Genomic DNA, 17,501 nt, shown 5'->3' on the forward strand with positions numbered 1-17,501 from the left:
GAGATGTTGATCTTTTTGATCTGAATCCATATTGACTGTCAGAGAGTAATTTATATTTATCTAAAAATTTGTCTAATCGTTTATTAAACAGGTTTTGTAGGATTTTGGAGAATTGTGGTAGTAAAGAAACAGGCCTGTAATTTGTGAAGTGGTGTCTATCCCCAGTTTTATACAGCGGCACAACTTTACCTATTTTCATTTTGTTTGGAACTTTTCCAGTCTGAAATGATAAGTTGCAAATATATGTTAGAGGTCCTACAATTCCTTCTATGACCTTCTTGACGATTTTCATGTCAATATCATTACAATCAGTAAATGTTTTATATTTACACATGTGTACAGTGTCAATTATTTCTTTTTCCTCCACTGCTGTGAGGAACATTGAGTTAGGGTTCCTATCAATCAGGCATTCACTACCGTCTACTGATGGCAGTGACTCAGGAATTTGTTCTGCCAGATTTGGTCCAATATTTACAAAATAATGATTAAAGCTTTTGACCACATCAGCAGTGTTTTCCATAATATTGCCGTTGTCAATAAAATATTGAGGATAACTTTGTTGTCCAGAATTATTTTTAATGATACTGTTTAAAACATCCCATATTATGTTTATTGTTGATCAATGTTTTACTATAATACTCCTTTCTACATACACGTATAATATTGGTCAACTTATTTTTGTATTTTTTATATTTATTTTCAGCATCTTTCGTTCTTTGTTTTAGGAATTCCCTATAGAGTGTATTTTTCTTTTTACATGCATTTTGTAAACCCTTAGTGATCCATGGTCTATCTGAATATTTGTGCTTTCTGTTGTATTTTATTGTTGGACAGTTTTTATCGTACAATTCCATGAATATTCTTAAAAATATGCCATATGCAATATCAATATCAGTTTCTTTGTACACATTGTCCCAGTCCTGATTTAATAGATCGTTCTTAAGTGCATTCATAGTTTCTTCTGTCCTTATACGTCTGTATCTCAGTTGTTCTTCATGCTGATTTCTCTTATAATTAGTGTCATAAACTGCAAAAACTGGTAGGTGATCACTGATGTCATTAATTAATAATCCGCTCACAATGTTGTTTTCCATATTGTTAGTGAAAATATTGTCAAGTAAGGTGGCACAATGTGGTGTAATTCTGCTAGGCCTGGTTATTTTAGGATGTAAACTCAAACTGTACATAGTGTTTAGAAATTCATCGGTCATTTTATGCTTTTTCGGATTCAACAGGTCAATATTAAAATCACCACAGATAAACAAACCTTTTTGATTTGTTTTAGAGAATATTTCTTCTATGAAGTCATTAAATACTTGAATACTAGAGCCAGGTGTTCTATATATACAGCTAATTATTAAATTTTTCTCTTTTTCCTTATAAATTTCAATTGTTATACATTCTAATAAATTATCAATCACAGTTGTCATACTTTCCACCACCTTGTAATTTAGGTTTTTATCCACAGCTACTCCCCCTCCACTTTTGTTCCTTCTATTTACAGAATTCACATCATATCCCTCCAGTCCAAAGTCCAGTCCTTTGACAGCATTGATCAGTGTTTCAGAAATGGCAATAATTCCAAATGGATTTGTCAACTTATTTAGATATATAATATAATTTAATGTTTCCTGTTTGATTTTTAAGCAAAGTATAAAAACACTCAAAATTGAAGCTGGGTTTATTTAGCACATTTGGATACAAAAATGACTCTTAGTCAATGACTGCAATGGAAATGCTTCAGTTCATCTAACCTCTGTGTACTGTTGATATGTAATTGTAACTTTGTTGTACAAAGGACTGAGCAAAGATGGGAAGCAACTAAGAGTGATTCAAGGTCAAGACCCACTTCATTATCAGGCTGTTGCTTACATGATGGTGAGAACTTCCTACATGTGAATAGACAAAGACTGTATCTGCACAAAGGGTATAAAGGAGCTGTTATAATTTTACCTTTTGGTCAACGTTTGTATTATTATTTATTTATGCAGTATGGCATATAGCTTACAAATTGAATTTTAGCTGCAGATTCAATTATTTTCCACTCCACTGATTAAGTTGTGTTTTAATGGCAGGAGACATGCTGGGAAGCATATTACATGTGTTCCCTGACCTTGCTGTCTGTATTTTGTGGTAGTAATATCTTTAACTTGTTGATATCAACTATGCAACCATTTCTTTTTTGAAAAGTATCCTGCAGAGTTGTTTTCATTTATATTTGACCAAAGCAAAACAACAACAACAGCAACAAAAAACAAGTATACCCCGAGGACTTGGGAATTAAATTAAACAGTGTTGTCAGTGACTTTGCTGAGCACAAGGCCTTAAAATGAATGGGTGAGTAGTTTGTTTTTGTAAAGGACTGAAACATTTTTACTAATGTATATGTTGAAAATATGGACTCATACTGTAATATGTGTGTGTGATGTATCTAGAAGCTGGTCCACTGGAAATAACTGATGATGATGATCATGAGTAGGCTATGCTTGTTTGGTAAGATGCCTCCTCACTGAGCCTAGTTTAAGAAGATGATGTCAGTGTATAGTATAAGTTTAGGTAAAAGTTTCCGTTCCCCCAGCTTCTGGCTGCAGTTGCTGTCCATGGTGCTGATCAGAAGCTATTGGTGCTATTGATTATTTCTATATGTTATTTTTGCATTTACTGTGTGTATTTGTATGTGTGTGTGTGTGTGTGTGTGTGTGTGTGTGTGTGTGTGAGAGAGAGAGAGAGAGAGAGAGAGAGCAAGATATGTCTGTGTAAGTTCTCAGTCATCCAGGTCAAGGAGGTCTAAGGTCTAAGGAGGTTGGAAAGAATGCAAAGAAACTTAAAGATGTCCTCTCGGATGACAGGTGGAACCTCTTCAAAACTTAAAGAAGTCCTGCCACTTTCTTTGCAAGCTCCTGAGAGCAGAGAACGAGAGAGTTTACCAGAGTGGTTGAAATTCACATTAAACATGACTAAAATTTCAGATAATGAGATATGTTAGCATAATCCAAAAACTCTAAATTCTACGTTTTTTTTCTCTTCGCTCTGGAGGAGGTCTATTACCATGTGCTTATTTATTTTATTTTGCATCTACATTTACAAGATAGTGAATTTTAGTAATTTGGACTTGAATACACTTAATCTTATTACATTTACACAAGTACTTTACTAAGGTACAATCTTTAAGTATTTATATGATTTCTATTTTCTACTGCTGCTATAATTTGGATGAAAATTTTATATTTTGCTCTCCATCCCAATTATTTTAAAACTTTACTTATTATTTTGAAGATTTTAAAATATTAATATTTGATGGTGTTATTAACAATTAAATAAAATCACTAGCTGCTGTAAGAAATATACAGATTCATGTCTATAATTATGATCTATTATAATAATAATATAATAAATATGATTCTGCATATGTGATTCTGAGTACTTGTACTGTAACTAAGGATATATTTTTTGCTAAAACTTTTCATATCAGTTAAAAAGGATTATTACTTTTATTTAGATACTTATAAATACTAGTACTGTGGTACAATACCACCATTTATGCAGTAGCCTACATCTAAGCTACACAAGAACTTGATCAAATACTCCGATTTCCTGTGGGAACCAACAAAAGTGAAAAAAACATGACAATGCCCCTGAGCAAACATAGTACATGTGTAGTTTTTAGGAGGTTGCATGCAATCCTTAGTCTATTGTTTAGTTTTGCAACATTACTTCTGGTTAGAAGTCAAACTGCTTTTTAGAAATGAATAATCTAATGTAGGTGATTGTCAGCGATACTGATAAATTTCCTTTTAAAGCTATGAGCAACATTCTCTGTTTTTCTACTGGAGTAATTATAGTGAAACAAAAACAAAACAAAACACAGGACTTCAACTCAGAACAAATTAAAACAGTCTAAATGGTGCTGATCCACTACAAACTCCAAAACAATGGCAAAATATCAGAACTACCAATAATTATACTACCATATATATATATATATATGTATGTGTGCGTTAGTGCTGCTAATGAATCAGTTACTGTTTGTCTTGAATGAAGTAGCCCATTATACTGTCCCCTAGCCTTTTAGTTTATTCATTATGACCCCATGAATGTGGCCGATCTCCAGCTGCTTGTGAATACAGAGAGTCTTTATTGTAAAAGAGGTAGAGAGAGGATACAGGTGTTTCACTGTACAGAAAAAAAGACAGCACTGTTGATACACTCATTCAAACCATTAATATGGACTCAGGCACGCCTCATTCACTTTACATGGACACATAAGCCCAGTAGAAAACAAAACAAAACAGAGAAACAAACACACGGAGTCTTTGGATTTTTCTCTATTGCCCTCTCATTCACTAAATGCCATCTCTCTTTATGAGCTGTTAAAAGAAAATAGCTGTAGCACTAATAATAAAAGTAATAATATTAATAATAATGATATAGTGTGCTAAAACAATCATGGTACAGTCGCATTTCTCCCCCCTCCCAACCACAAACACATCTCAGTAACATGTCAAAAGTAGTGGAAAATAAACCCTGCAACCCCAATGAGAAAACCACACCAGCATGCACACGACACACACACGTTCACTCTATCATCTGTGCACTCAGCTAATCAGACAAACATAATAATGACCAACGCTGAGCGCTAAGAACAGAAGAAAAAAAAAAAAAGAAGAAAAAAAAGACAACTTACATTTAAAATAACCAAACCAAACAAACAATATACAAAAACAACTGCAGCCAAGTGGGAAGTGTGATATCATTCTTTCGGTCTTTTTCCGTCATCAATCTTTCCGTCGCTGTCGTTCTGTGTCAGTGGGTGGGGCCATCAGTCAGAGTTTTCTGACTGGTCGCTATGAGGCGAGGTGCCAGATGGGGGCGAGTTTCGACCCTGCCAGTTTCCGTTAGCCTAAGAAATCAAAAAAGAGAGAGAATCCACCATCATTTTTGGACTGGATAGGCATTATCAAGGATTACACAAAGGAGAAACTGACTTTTTCATCAAGAGTTTTTTTTTTGGCGATCATAAGACAGTATTGAACTGACATGTTGCACAACATTAGCCAAAAACAATAAAATCAGACAGATAAAAAAAAAGAGCGGTTGATGGCGTGCCAAACACACAGGCCCCATCTTACATATACATTTATTTCTATTATTCAGCACTTTGGTCAGCCTTGTGTGTTTTTAAAGTGCTATATAAATAAACTATGATGATGATGAAGACTTGCTGCTGATAAATTTGACAAGTACTGGAAAAAATGGGACCTTTGCCTGAATGGAAAAATATTGTAAATTCTGGTACGAAATGTATCATTGCTGTAATTCACCTATTTGATTTGATTGTATCTTAAATGGATGTATCTTTTTTTATGTCTTTGCTAGCCTAGATGCTCTGTACTTGTTAAGGGTCTGAATGTTTTGTAAAAAAAACAAACAAAACTACCAATAAAAATAAAGTGTTAACAAAAGAAAAAAAAAATATCAATGTACGGGGTTATTCTGTCAACGCTGAGTGGCATCAGCTGGATATAATGTTGGGTACAAGACTGGCCGCATATGAATTTACAAAGGCTGACAAATTTAAAAAGTAAAGAAGAGACAGGAGAAACACCCCTCAACCATATTTTAAGTGTTTATGTTGGACAGTTTGTCCACCAGAGGGCGCAACTCCCTTGTTGGTAATACTTGTTTTAAATGCCACAAATACATCAAGTTGATCCTAGCAGATTTAGGCAGAGCTTCAACAAGTAATACATAACTTGCAGTAACAATAAATTAATTTTTTTTGGCTCAGCTGCAAGGAAAACAGCATTTTGAGCTTTAGCTACACAGACAGACACGCTGGTAGATGAAAACTTTGTTGGTTTGATTATCATTGGATCTGCTGATAATACGAATTTGCAAAACTAGTCATCTAGATGCTAGTCGGAGTGAGACATTCTCTCACTCTCTCGTGGACAACACAGTTCTGCATTGCTTTGATGTGAACGTAAACTGACATATAAACACACATCCAAAGCGCTCTGCAGCCACATTCTGCACAAGCAGAACCTGTGAACCTGATGCTTCTAACAGCAGCCTCAGTCAGCAAATTAATAGGACACTCTCTTTGATGTTCTACAAAACACTAAGTGTTAAAACATGATTTGATTATCCAAAGATGTTTCATTTGTTACTGTTTTCTGAGATTTTTTCTTTCTTTTAGACCGGGCGACTAAACAGATCTTACTTCTCTACTAAGTTCCTAACTAGAAAGGACAAAATACAAGAGAAGCACAAGTTAATATTTAAACATATGTAAATACCTGCACTCCCATTTGGTAGGCAGACTGTTCGCCGTTCACAGGTGGAACCCCGAGGAACAGGTCAGCTGAACCGGACAGAGAGAAGGACCCCGACCCTGAGGAACGACAAACCTTGATAATCATTTGTGACAGACATCTTTTTATAATTCACCATAAAGAAATCCAAGGGGTTTTTACTGTTACCTGATATTTAATAAACAAGTCATTAATCATCAGGCATATCGGCAAGACTCATGTAGGTGTGGAGAATCGGGGCCAGAGAAGGGCTTAACAACTGAGTTTATCGCCTAAAGGCAAGTAGGCATTTACTGTTAATGTCATTTTCTTAGAGTACCTGTGGAATTGGGAGTGTGTGGGGAATCATCGCCCTGTCTAGCTCCCAAGGCTGTTTTCATGGCGTAGAGATTGGCTTCCTCTTGGAACTTGCCAATATTTTTCTTGTAGCGGATTCTTTTGTTGCCAAACCAGTTGGAGACCTTCCAAAAATAAAAGGTGATCATTAAAATGACCACATTTTGAAGAAGCATTTTTAAACCTCCAGTAGCAGATTCAAACCTACGTGTGTAACAGCTTAATACAAATTGTAAGCATTTGAGGTCACCTGAGCAGAAATGAGTCACTACTTTTTTTTAAAAATTTAAATCTTTAAAATCCTGCCTGTAACAGTTGGAGAGTGAATGAACGCTATATGAATCCATGGACACCCACAACTTTTCCTTTCTCCTGGTTTCTTGAAGCACGCTCACCTGAGAGACGGTGATACCACACTGTTTGGCAAGTTCCTCTTTGGCTTCTTCACTGGGATATGGGTTAGACAAGTGGGAGTAAAAATACTCATTGAGGACCTCTGTAGCCTGTTTGCTGAAGTTGCGCCTCTTGCGTCTGAAAAAGGGTTAGAACACAGTGAGCAAGGGGTTTCCTGGCTCAAAAAGGATGTTTGGGGGTGACGACATTAGTTTCTGAAATCATACCGATCCATGAGGAGAAAAACTGCTTGGAACTGATCATTTAAAGCAGTCTGAAACTGGAGCTGGGAACTTGCAGGGATTACTTGTACAAACACTAACTCCATTAATTGAAACTTTGATCACATTTAATGTAAGCATCTATCACTGTAACAGTCTATATGACCTAATAAACCATAACAGGTCACCTTAAAAAAGAAAAAAAGAAAAACTACAATGCTCACCTGGCATCTAGAAAGCGTGACCTCAGTATCATGACCGCCTCACAGGTGCTCTGCTTCAGCTGGGTCTGGATCGAGCTGAATTTGCGGTGGATGATGGCCACCATCCGCTCAATCTCCCGTGGAGTCACGGGCCGTGTGCGCGACTGCTCCCTCAGCAGGTTCATCACGTGGGTGGTGAACTCGGTGCACGCCTGGTGAAAGGTGGTGCAAGACAAAACACAATGAAGGACAGAAGTGAAGCTGCTATACATGTGGTATTTTATAAAACTTCATTACTTCTGTTAATTATGACGTTTTCTAGCTGGAAAGACAATTCCATGTTGAAAAAAACCCCAGTTTAATTGATAATAAAGATAATTGGTACGACTATTGTTCTTATTGGTAAGCATACACACCTAGTGGTCTCTTTATTAGGTCACTCAGTGCACTGCAACAAATTGACATTGTCGTGAACATGTGGTTATTACTAAGGGTGTTTTCTGGGATTACACTAAAAGTGATTCTGTTCTTCTAATGATAAGGGATGAATATTAGAAATACCTCTGAATACTTACTGTAAACTTCTTGTTGATATAATATAATTAATATTAATATATTATATTACATACAATATACTAATATACAATGCAGTAAATATAGTAATAGTATAAGTCTTCATAACAGAAGACTTTAAACAGGTGTTATCTTAATATCCACCTCTATTAATCCAATGTTTCTCACTTTCTGGCTGTAACAAAAAGCATATATTACACCGGTCTACAAACAAACGCTTCCAAAAGCAATATAGTCAAACCGTACTCATTTTGAGTCGCTGAAACTGAAGCCTAAAATAATTGGTGGTCTCTGGTTTTCATGATATGCTGCGAAGTCAGATATAAGACCACAAACTGAAACAATATATTACTAAAATATATTATGACCATGAAGTGTTGGCAAAAAAATGGCCCAAAACTAGTGGTGATTTTCAGATATCCACTTTTCTTAAACTATTCATCTGATTTCAAACTGGACTTGAAAAATGGAATGTATCAAGTACGAAATGTCAAATTTGAATTTGATGTTACCTTGGACGTTTTTTAAAGCATATTAAAATATCAAAAAAGTAAGAGTTTAATTTCTTTCATAATATGTTCCTAGGAGGACTGTGACTAAAATGTATATAATCTCCACATTTCATCTATTTGGGCCCTACACAGCTAAATACTTTGATATTTAGCTTTGACACTTCACTGTGAAGTGATGAAACCAACATATCTACATTTCATAATATTCTGGGTAACTGATGAAATGGACATTTCTCCATACTAATTCATCTTGACCAAGCCTGGCATAGTGGGCTCTAAATAAATTCAGTGTTTTCTTTTCAACTAAAGTAATAACTTCACTATCCTTTCTAACATAATGTTTGATATTAACGCTCCTCTATTTTTAAATGGTTACATAATGAAGAAAGCTATTATCATAAGATACCACCATAAACACAACAAGATATAAGTTTACAAAACTTGACAAACGTGAAAACTTGTAAACTTGAAAAACAAAAAATTATTTCGCAAACAACAGCCATTAAAGACTTCTGAAAAACTGCTGACCAGTGTTATCAAACACACCTGTCTTTTTTTAAACTAGAGTTCAAACCCTGATACTCCTAAACCTACTCTGCAGTTTATGTGTCCTGGCAGTTCTACTACAAATGTCAGCGGCAAGTCCTGCAACAAGCTGCTGATGGGCGCAGGTTTGGAAATACAGTTTTTATGACGAAGTGATGACTGGAATCTCATACTTGATCTCCTTGAATATGCCGCTCTTTTTGTTCTTAGGTGTTTTAAAAAACATTGGCCCTGAATCCGCCCTTGAAAATGTGAGTGAGTACAGTTTGCATAGTTTTTGGTTTTCTTCTTAAAACTCTAAAACATTTAAATCTTCATTTTACTACAAACTAATATTGCATTGCTGGAGGGTGGTATCAGTTGCCTTGGAGTAGTTTTGCGACTACATGACCACAGTCACACAGACACCCCTGATATCAGCATATCCTTAATCTTAAGTATGGGGCAAAGGTTTGTGTTTCAGGAACTTAATTGTATGTTGCATTTAAGAGGATTTTATAGCAGATCTAATTTTCACTTTGATACTAGCTTACAAGTAGGGCTTCAGTGGAGCTTGTTGGTCTAATAAGCCTAAAATGCCTCTCAACATAAAGATTTACTGAGTCATACCTGACACAAATGGAAAGGAATGAATCCGCCCTGAAGCAAAGTTATGTGCTGTGAACTCTTGATCTAGCATGCCAGTGTACAACATTGCTTCCAGGTACCTCTAGTACAAGCAAGCACGTACAGGCAATGTCAGTGCTAAGCTGCTGTTGCGACACAATACCTGCTCATACTTCTCCAGCTCAGTGTGGTAGATACTGCGAATCTGGCTCAACTTGCTTTTGTAGTCGGAGTGCTCGAGCGAGCTGTCAGGTGACATCCCCCCAGAGCTGGTGGCAGCAGAAACAGCAGCAGCAGCCCCGCCACCCTTCTCTGGCCCCGCTACGCCCTCCGCCAGCAGCATGTTGTCCAGTCGCACCAGCTGAGGATCTTGAGGCTCCTCCTCCTGGGTGTTCCTCATTGAAAGGCCTGTCAATGAGACAAATGTCTCTTGGTTTTGAAGGTAAAAGACTCATAATTCTCTTAAACTAAAGCCTTTACAAATAATGAATTTAAGCATAAAATAATGATGGAACCATGTTTGGAAATGGATAAGTAATTTTTCTTGTGTGCTCTCATTTTGTTTTGTGCATTGCTCTCATAAAATATTCACTTCAGACTCTACCTTGGTGCAACCTAGTTATTTTAAGTGTTCATCATACCTGTACAGGTTCCTTTACCCTATGACAGACATTGTAAAGTATCTTGCTACTCTAGATCTGTCACTCATGGTTCAAAGATTATAGTTTAATGACTGGAAGGGGACAATTACAATACAAGTCAAAGCCTTTAAACTATATCACCAGTTTATCACCGGGGTCATAAATAACCTCATTTGTTCATTTGAAAGGTAAAAATTTACAAGAAGAATTTACAAGAATAAATTTTTTTGCTGGTTTTAAAGTGCAACTACAGGTGAAATCTAAATGAAGGATTACTCATCGCCCTTCTGTTATATAAATGAATGCAGTGAGTTTACCTATGCTTCGAAGTAGAATGTGAAGTTATCATGCATATACAATGCGATAAAATCAGCTTTATTTATCCCAAGAAAAAGTTGGAAAATTCCTGTGTTATCATGGGCAAAACATTAGACACGATCTATAACACAACAGCTTAAATAAAATAAAACAAGACAAAATACCTCAATAAGTTAAGCATTACTCAAAAAGGTGCACAGCTAAGTAGAAAATATTTTAAAAAATAAAATAAAGAAAAATATCCCAATGTATAAAAATCACATCTATGTGTATATATAGTGTACAAGAGCTTGCCACCTCTGTACACTGACTTTTTATTTATTTGCATTGCACTTCTTCTTGTTGTATACTATCTTGCTTCTTTTCTTAATGCTTTTGAACTATTTTAACCACGCTTTTTTTCCTCAAACATGAATACTAAATATAATACAAAATTAGCTTATTACAAAGAAATCTATACAAACTCAATACAGGTGATTTAGAATGAGGAAGAAACAATTTACTTTATCAGTCCTTGTGGCAGCTGAAAGATAATATAGTCCTGACAGCAACCTGATATGACTATAATATATTGCACTGTACCAATTGTACCTTATTGTTTGTCCAGCTGTTGTCATTTGAGTCCACTTATACTCCAATAAGCATTTATTACTAGGGCTGTCGGATTATTTTGCTTTTGACTCTGAAAGTATAAAAACTATGTCTGTGTGTTTACTTGGCCATTCAGATTGTTTATGACTTTATTGGTTCCTGATGACAGAATGTCAACACAGTCTAATAACGCTCCCAAACAAAATTAAAGCCATGGCTGTTGACAGAGAGCACAACAAAACTCCTGCAAACAGAGCAGAAACCTACCAGTTTTTTCCTTGATCTCGCACAAAACGCTGAACAAAGCGGGTTTCATTCGGTGACAGTTGAGCGCATGTTTCCTGCACATAAAAAAGAACAAACATGACCTACCAGCCTATTTGTAAACAAAGGCACAGAATGACAGTACGCAAATCGACCAAAACAAAAACAACAGAAATCACAAAGTGACTACATTTAGCCGAGCTAATTTAGCAAACGTTAGCTCCTAGCTAGCTGATAGTTAAGGGGGCAACCTTTCACTGCTAGTATGTCTGCATACGACAGCCAACAGGTTATGTAGTGTATTTAGTTGTTTACTATGTAACTAAATTGTAAGGCGTGTTATAGCGCAGTGTTAACATTTATATCGGCACGGTCCTTAGCTACCTATTTTAGCATTAGCTTGTTAGCCTTGGTTAGCGTAGCATGCTAACAATAGCTACATTTTAAACAGCCGCTGCTGAAAGAAATGCGTGTTCCTAACTTACAGCACAGAGACGGTAAACACTGACATGTGAGTTTGAATCTGCACAGGTTACACCAAAAGCAACTTTATGCCATTAGTCCAGCTAATTAGCTAGCTTCTATCTGAATAATCTAAACAATAGAGTGAAGTTCAGGAAACTTTGTCACTGCGAGACGGAGTCGACAAAGCAGCACAACAAAAAGCCGCTGCAGCGTCAATACCACTAAATAACGATATTTAAAAAGAAAAAAAACATAGCTGTGACTCACTTTGCTTGTGCCTCGTCCAAACTTTGGTCGGTGATAGTCATTATCTGCTGCAGTATGTCCCCAATATCTCTACGGGTTTCATGTCCGTTCTCTGTACCCTCGAGGCCCGACTCCGCTCCGTCGGGCCGATGCTGGGAGGGTTGGTGAACCGAGTTGAGCGCGTGCATCCCGGGGTGGCCACTCACGCCGAGTCCCCGGCCGTTGGATGGCCCATTGCCCGTCAGAGGCTGCTGCTGCTGCAACATTTTCGGCGACGCACAGTGGCGACGACTGCTGCCCGACTGTGCTCACAGACACAACACAGACCAGAGGCATTGCACAGAGCTGGGTCCCCTAGCGACTGACAGGAAACGGTGCAAAATGTGCATGCACGGTGCAGCGCGTGATAGACAAGCGTCGCTGTGGGTACAGTGGAGTAGCACTATTGGTTTAAAGGTAACCACAACAGCAAAACATCTGCACTCCCTGCATTTTCACAAAGCAGAAGTGCGCGGGGGTGGTTGCATGTGCGTGGGCGAATAACAAAGACATGACATTTAATTATACAAAAGTAGTTTATGTGGCTTTTTGATAGGGCCTCCAGATCCCAACAAACTGAATCTGGGGCAAACAGATTTATTTTGTGTGGGAGATGTTAGGCTAAGAGATCTCTTTCTTTTTTTTCTGTCTTTTTTGTATAACCAAGTTAAAAGACAGACACAAATGAACATACAAGTGACGTGTGTGTAAAGAGTAACTATTCTAAATAGGCTCTAAAATGTTTTATGGTCTTATGCGATTGTCTTTGTAAACCTCTCTTTTTCTATTTTGATTCTGGCTATTTAAGCATATTTTCTGTCTGTTAATCAAGTTTGGGTTTTACTAGAGCTGCACATTTCATTTTCAGCCACATATTTCTTGTGATACTCACGTGTTAACTTTTTTTTTTTTATTTAAATGTGATATTCCCTAGTTACCTAACTTATTTCTCTTTTTAGAATGAAAAACGTGGCTACAAGCACTAACAGAAGCGTTCAAATAAAAGAAACTGCTTTTTTCAGTCTTGTTTTTCAAGTAATAATCTCGCTTAGACAGCTTCCCTTACTTGTCTGAGTCTACTTCTCGTTTTAGCTGCAAGTCAACAGGATGTGAAAACCACAGAGAGTTAAGAAAAAAACTGTGCCTGTTTCAACATGCTGCACTTGGGGTTAACATAACCAAATGAGTAGCAGTTAAAGCAGCAGCATCTTTAACAAGTGTACATGTGGATTATAAAACCTTTCCTTTGGAACATGACTGCATTAACCACACACATCGCACACATAGAGAGTGATTCTGCTTTTAACAGTAATATTTCATGACAACCTGACTTATCAAATATGGGCCGAGTAAATAGGGGTGGGCTGTGGTAAGAGGAACAGGAAGAGATGAGACGAGAGAAAGACAGAAGGTAGCAGGGCAGACAGAAAAGGCGAGAGCTCATCACGACGGCATGTGAAACTGGCAGATTTTCTTTTTTTCTTCTTTGCTCTTAATAAAGACGTTGACAGGACGAGTGATAAGCCAAAAATGCTGTGTTCACTGGATCAAGACTTTGAAAGATGATGTTTTGAGGAGATAAAAAGAAACGAGGCAAACGAAAAGGTAAGGGCAAAAATGAACTGAAATTTAAATCACTTTGTGGTAGACAGTAGCTTTAGGGGGGAAATAACAATGTGATCTGTCAGCAAGAGTTATTCGACTGAACTGTTTGGAAAAATACACAACGGTGATCACCTACCAACAAGACGCTGACATTTGTGATCACATAGTCAAACGTGTTTGTTTTCACATTGCTAGGAGGAGTTTGTCACTTCAAGTTTCTTTTAAATTTCTGCCTAAACATCTGTTGCCCACATGCTTAAACCTGTCAAACTGGTTTCTCACATGTTTTGTTTCAAAAGAAAGGCACAGCAGCTCTGCGGTACTCATCATGCTTTTAAGTTTCAGTGTTTATAGATGTCGTGTTTTTCCTTATGGTATTTTTTTAAAGTACTAACAGAATTCTGATATTTTGGACCAAACTGTTTTTTTTTATCCACCTCCAGCTTCTTTCTGTTTTCACATAAGGATCATAAGGATTGTAAGAGAGACCACTGGGCAGCACAGATATCAAAGTTGAAATGGCTGAAAAGGAGCTGTTGGAACCTCTTGTCATCATTGAAGATGGAGATTTGGTAGAAAGTATTACTGAAATTAGGGCGCCAAGCGGTGCAGATGTCACTGTACAAAGCTGTAGCGAGGAGTTTGCTATCAAAAAGGAAGAGGAGCACACGGAAGAGGAAAACAGTCAACAAGAAATAGCGGGTGAAATAAATTTAGAAGAGCAAAGCCTGGAGAAACAGCAGATAAACAGAGAAGAAGACAAACCAGAGATAACAGAAAGCACAAATGATGGACTCAAAGGAAATGACAGTAAAAGTGAAGGGCAGCCGCATGAAGTGCTTAAAGAAAAAACTGAAAAACCCTATAGCACAGAGGATGAAAAGGCCACACAGAATGACCCTGAGGCAGACACAAAGAAGCTGAATTCATCTGAGCAACAACCCGAGGGGGGACCAGACCACAAAGAGGATCTCAAAAAGGTTGGTATTTGCTCTTCTTACCCTGAGATTACCTGTGTTGTAAATCAGTTGACTTTAACACTTTGCCACCAGCCACTGCAAGAGAAAAACAGTCTCGTGGTGGAAGAACTGCAGGTACCACTTTATTTCAGAGCATGTGGGAGTACGTAGGAGTGGATTCTTTTGCTTTGCCAACAAACAGTCTGTGCCACTCACTCAGAAACCATTCCTCTCTCCCCCCGTCTTTTTCACCCTCCCACCTGTGTTTTCTCAGGCACACCGGTTAACCCCTGACTTCCCAGAGGCGCTGTATGACCTGCTGTGCACCTTTCAGGAGGGCAGACGGCTCAATGACCAGCGCTGCTCCTTCAGGCTGGAGAGTGGGGTCAGGCGGAGGAGGTGCCACTCTGAGCCCAACACCTCCAAACCAGTTAACAGAGGTAAGCGCTCTGTTTTGCCATGGTAAAGTGTGGAAAGGGATACAACTTTCGCATTTGTTTTTGAGTTATGACTCATGTTGAACGAGCAGAACCAAATGTAACCACCCATTCTCCCTGACTCAGGAATTTTCAGCTACCATGTTTCCATGTTTTTTTCCTTGACCACTGACCGCTGCCTTTCCCCTGCTTTTTGACCATTTAAGCTCTTTTCTCTCTCATTTCTTTACAGTCGTCTTTTCCTCCATGACTTCACTGCAGAAAGAGGAGTTTTTTGACCTGGTGGCCACTGCACAAGGACGGCGGCTCGAGGACCAGAGGGCACAGCTTGGAAGGTCTTCACCGCCAAAAACAAAGACCAGAAGTGTCAGAGGGAGTATAAGACAACTCTCCCTGTCTGTGAAAAAGCCTGCACCAGTTCCTGCGCCTAAAGACGATCTGTACGATATGATTCTCACCACACAAGTAAGCAATGAGCTTGTTTGTTTAGATGTGTTTGTCATGAGCTGAGGTGTTTTCTGCTTTGTTTCTGAGAAGAAAAGTTAGTTTCTCACTAATGCGAGAAAGAGTGTTGGCAGCAAACCTTTTGCCTACTTTCATTGCATTGCTTTCATTTTCACAATTTGTTTTGACCCACAGGCTCAGGGCAGGCTGGAGGACCAGCGCAGCAGGGCTCCTGGTCCAATGGATGATGAGGACTTCTTCTCCCTCCTCCTGAGGGTCCAGGGGGGACGCATGGATGAGCAGAGGACCGAACTACCACGCTTGCTGCAAACCTGAGATGGAAAAAAAAAACAAAAGTGTGGGGCTGCTGTGTGTGCCAACTGCCAATGTAGCCTCCCTGCTTAAGTTTCTATTTAAAGAGGACTTTTTTTCAACCCCAAAATGCTTTGTTTTTGGGGGTGGGGTGGAATTGCTGTATCTCCTAATAGTGTTAAAGTTGTCAAAATTGGAGCAAAAACGCTAATGTTTGAGCAACAGTGCTGTTAATGTAAATTAGGAGAGTTCATGATGAGAAGTTTACTTTTAGTTAATTTTTTCCAGTAACCAGGATCAGTAGATATGTGCTTTCTCTGGAATTATTCCATTGTATTGAATGTCTGCAATGAGCTCTTGAATGGTTGCTGTGTGTGTGCGCGTGTCCTTAATATAGAGAAGGCAGTCTACTGAACTCTATTGTTGTCATTATTTGTACAGATCTAATGTAGCACAACAGACATAACAGTGAGCTCCAAGTTCAGGCAGTGCTGGGACTAGTTCTCCAAAATAAATCAAATGCATCCTGGAGAGTGTATCCTTTAATTTTCATTATGTCTTTACATATAAATCTTGTAGTAGCCTGTAACTACAGGCATTTTGCTTGTGACACAGGGATATATAAGACCTGTTCTGTTATCTTCATCATTAGGCATCATTTGCTTTTCTAGTTCACATTCATACAACTTTGTGATAATGCTTAATCTTTAAAAAATTCCCCTCCGCACATAAAACACTCACATGTGAATAGATGAGCCTTTTAGGGAACAGGCGAGGCTAAGATAAAGCTGTTAATTTTTTACAGACTTCGTGGTCTGAAAATAGGTGTTATCTCAGAGTTCCTGAATTTCTCTTTATTAATGTGACATCACCTCAAAGGAAAACAGTAGTTACTCGTTAAACAATGTGCTAGATGTATGTAATATTTTCTTCAGTCTCTGCAAAAAAGTTAACAGATGATCACTAACGAGCTGTAATGGCTACTGTCAATTTAAAATGTCCCCCAAAATTACATCTAACTATAATAACATGAATCTGTTAACTAGGATTAACATAAAAACACGGCACCAGCTGTGAAGTTAATTGTTAACTATGCTTCAGTGTATTTGCTCTAAAATAGAGCATTGTAGTCACTGCAACCTTTCAGTAGTGCTACAGGCAATAATCAGGCCACTTTGAGTGGGGATCTTAGAGCAATACTGTTTAGTCCACTCAGGTCAGAGGAAAGCTTTCTGAGGAAGCCCTCGTTGATCAAGGGAGCATAGAGTTGACAAGAGGATGCTGTGTCACTTCCTTAAAAAGTATAGTTATATAAGATGAGACAGGGTTGTAGGGGGAACTGAAGAAGAAAGCATAATTACTGCATATATATATATGTATATATTCATATACATATATGTGTGTGTGTGTGTGTGTGTGTGTGTGTGTGTGTGTGTGTGTGTGTGTGTGTGTGTGTGTGTGTGTGTGTGTGTGTGT

The 17,501-nt window shown here is 37.9% G+C and overlaps 2 protein-coding genes across 3 annotated transcripts; one reads left to right on the forward strand and one right to left on the reverse strand.

The window, feature by feature from the left end:
- Positions 1 to 4,112: 4,112 nt before the first annotated feature.
- pbx2 (pre-B-cell leukemia homeobox 2) lies at positions 4,113 to 12,613 on the reverse strand. Its single transcript, XM_031733695.2, has 8 exons — positions 12,251 to 12,613; positions 11,522 to 11,595; positions 9,868 to 10,112; positions 7,489 to 7,679; positions 7,046 to 7,181; positions 6,634 to 6,775; positions 6,300 to 6,394; positions 4,113 to 4,900 (listed from the first exon to the last, which is right to left on the reverse strand). Exons 1-8 carry the CDS (start codon positions 12,493 to 12,495, stop codon positions 4,820 to 4,822), a joined length of 1,209 nt encoding a protein of 402 aa, XP_031589555.1. The 5' UTR covers positions 12,496 to 12,613; the 3' UTR covers positions 4,113 to 4,819.
- A 1,003-nt stretch (positions 12,614 to 13,616) lies between these two features.
- On the forward strand, positions 13,617 to 16,556 carry LOC116315406 (G-protein-signaling modulator 1). 2 transcript variants are annotated; one of them, XM_031733697.2, is made up of 5 exons: positions 13,617 to 13,873; positions 14,339 to 14,853; positions 15,107 to 15,272; positions 15,502 to 15,734; positions 15,909 to 16,556. In XM_031733697.2, exons 2-5 carry the CDS (start codon positions 14,392 to 14,394, stop codon positions 16,047 to 16,049), a joined length of 1,002 nt encoding a protein of 333 aa, XP_031589557.1. In that variant the 5' UTR covers positions 13,617 to 13,873; positions 14,339 to 14,391; the 3' UTR covers positions 16,050 to 16,556. The 2 variants fall into 2 exon arrangements, with proteins under 2 accessions (XP_031589557.1, XP_031589556.1); XM_031733696.2 differs by having other exon boundaries at positions 13,620 to 13,873; positions 14,317 to 14,853.
- The last annotated feature ends 945 nt before the right edge of the window (positions 16,557 to 17,501 follow it).

This window comes from Oreochromis aureus, linkage group 11 (genome assembly GCF_013358895.1).
Source record: "Oreochromis aureus strain Israel breed Guangdong linkage group 11, ZZ_aureus, whole genome shotgun sequence".
NCBI classification, from domain to species: domain Eukaryota; kingdom Metazoa; phylum Chordata; class Actinopteri; order Cichliformes; family Cichlidae; genus Oreochromis; species Oreochromis aureus.

Bases quoted from the DNA above. Each gene is read 5' to 3' on its own strand.
- pbx2 (XM_031733695.2), bottom strand. From the start codon at position 12,495: ATGTTGCAGCAGCAGCAGCCTCTGACGGGCAATGGGCCATCCAACGGC. The intron at 7,182-7,488 runs GTGAGCATTGTA...ACCCTTTTTCAG, and splicing joins TCACGCTTTCTAGATGCCAG to ACGCAAGAGGCGCAACTTCA. The intron at 6,776-7,045 runs GTGAGCGTGCTT...TATTTTTGGAAG, and splicing joins GTGGTATCACCGTCTCTCAG to GTCTCCAACTGGTTTGGCAA.
- LOC116315406 (XM_031733697.2), top strand. From the start codon at position 14,392: ATGGCTGAAAAGGAGCTGTTGGAACCTCTTGTCATCATTGAAGATGGA. The intron at 15,273-15,501 runs GTAAGCGCTCTG...ATTTCTTTACAG, and splicing joins CTCCAAACCAGTTAACAGAG to TCGTCTTTTCCTCCATGACT. The intron at 15,735-15,908 runs GTAAGCAATGAG...TTTGACCCACAG, and splicing joins ATATGATTCTCACCACACAA to GCTCAGGGCAGGCTGGAGGA.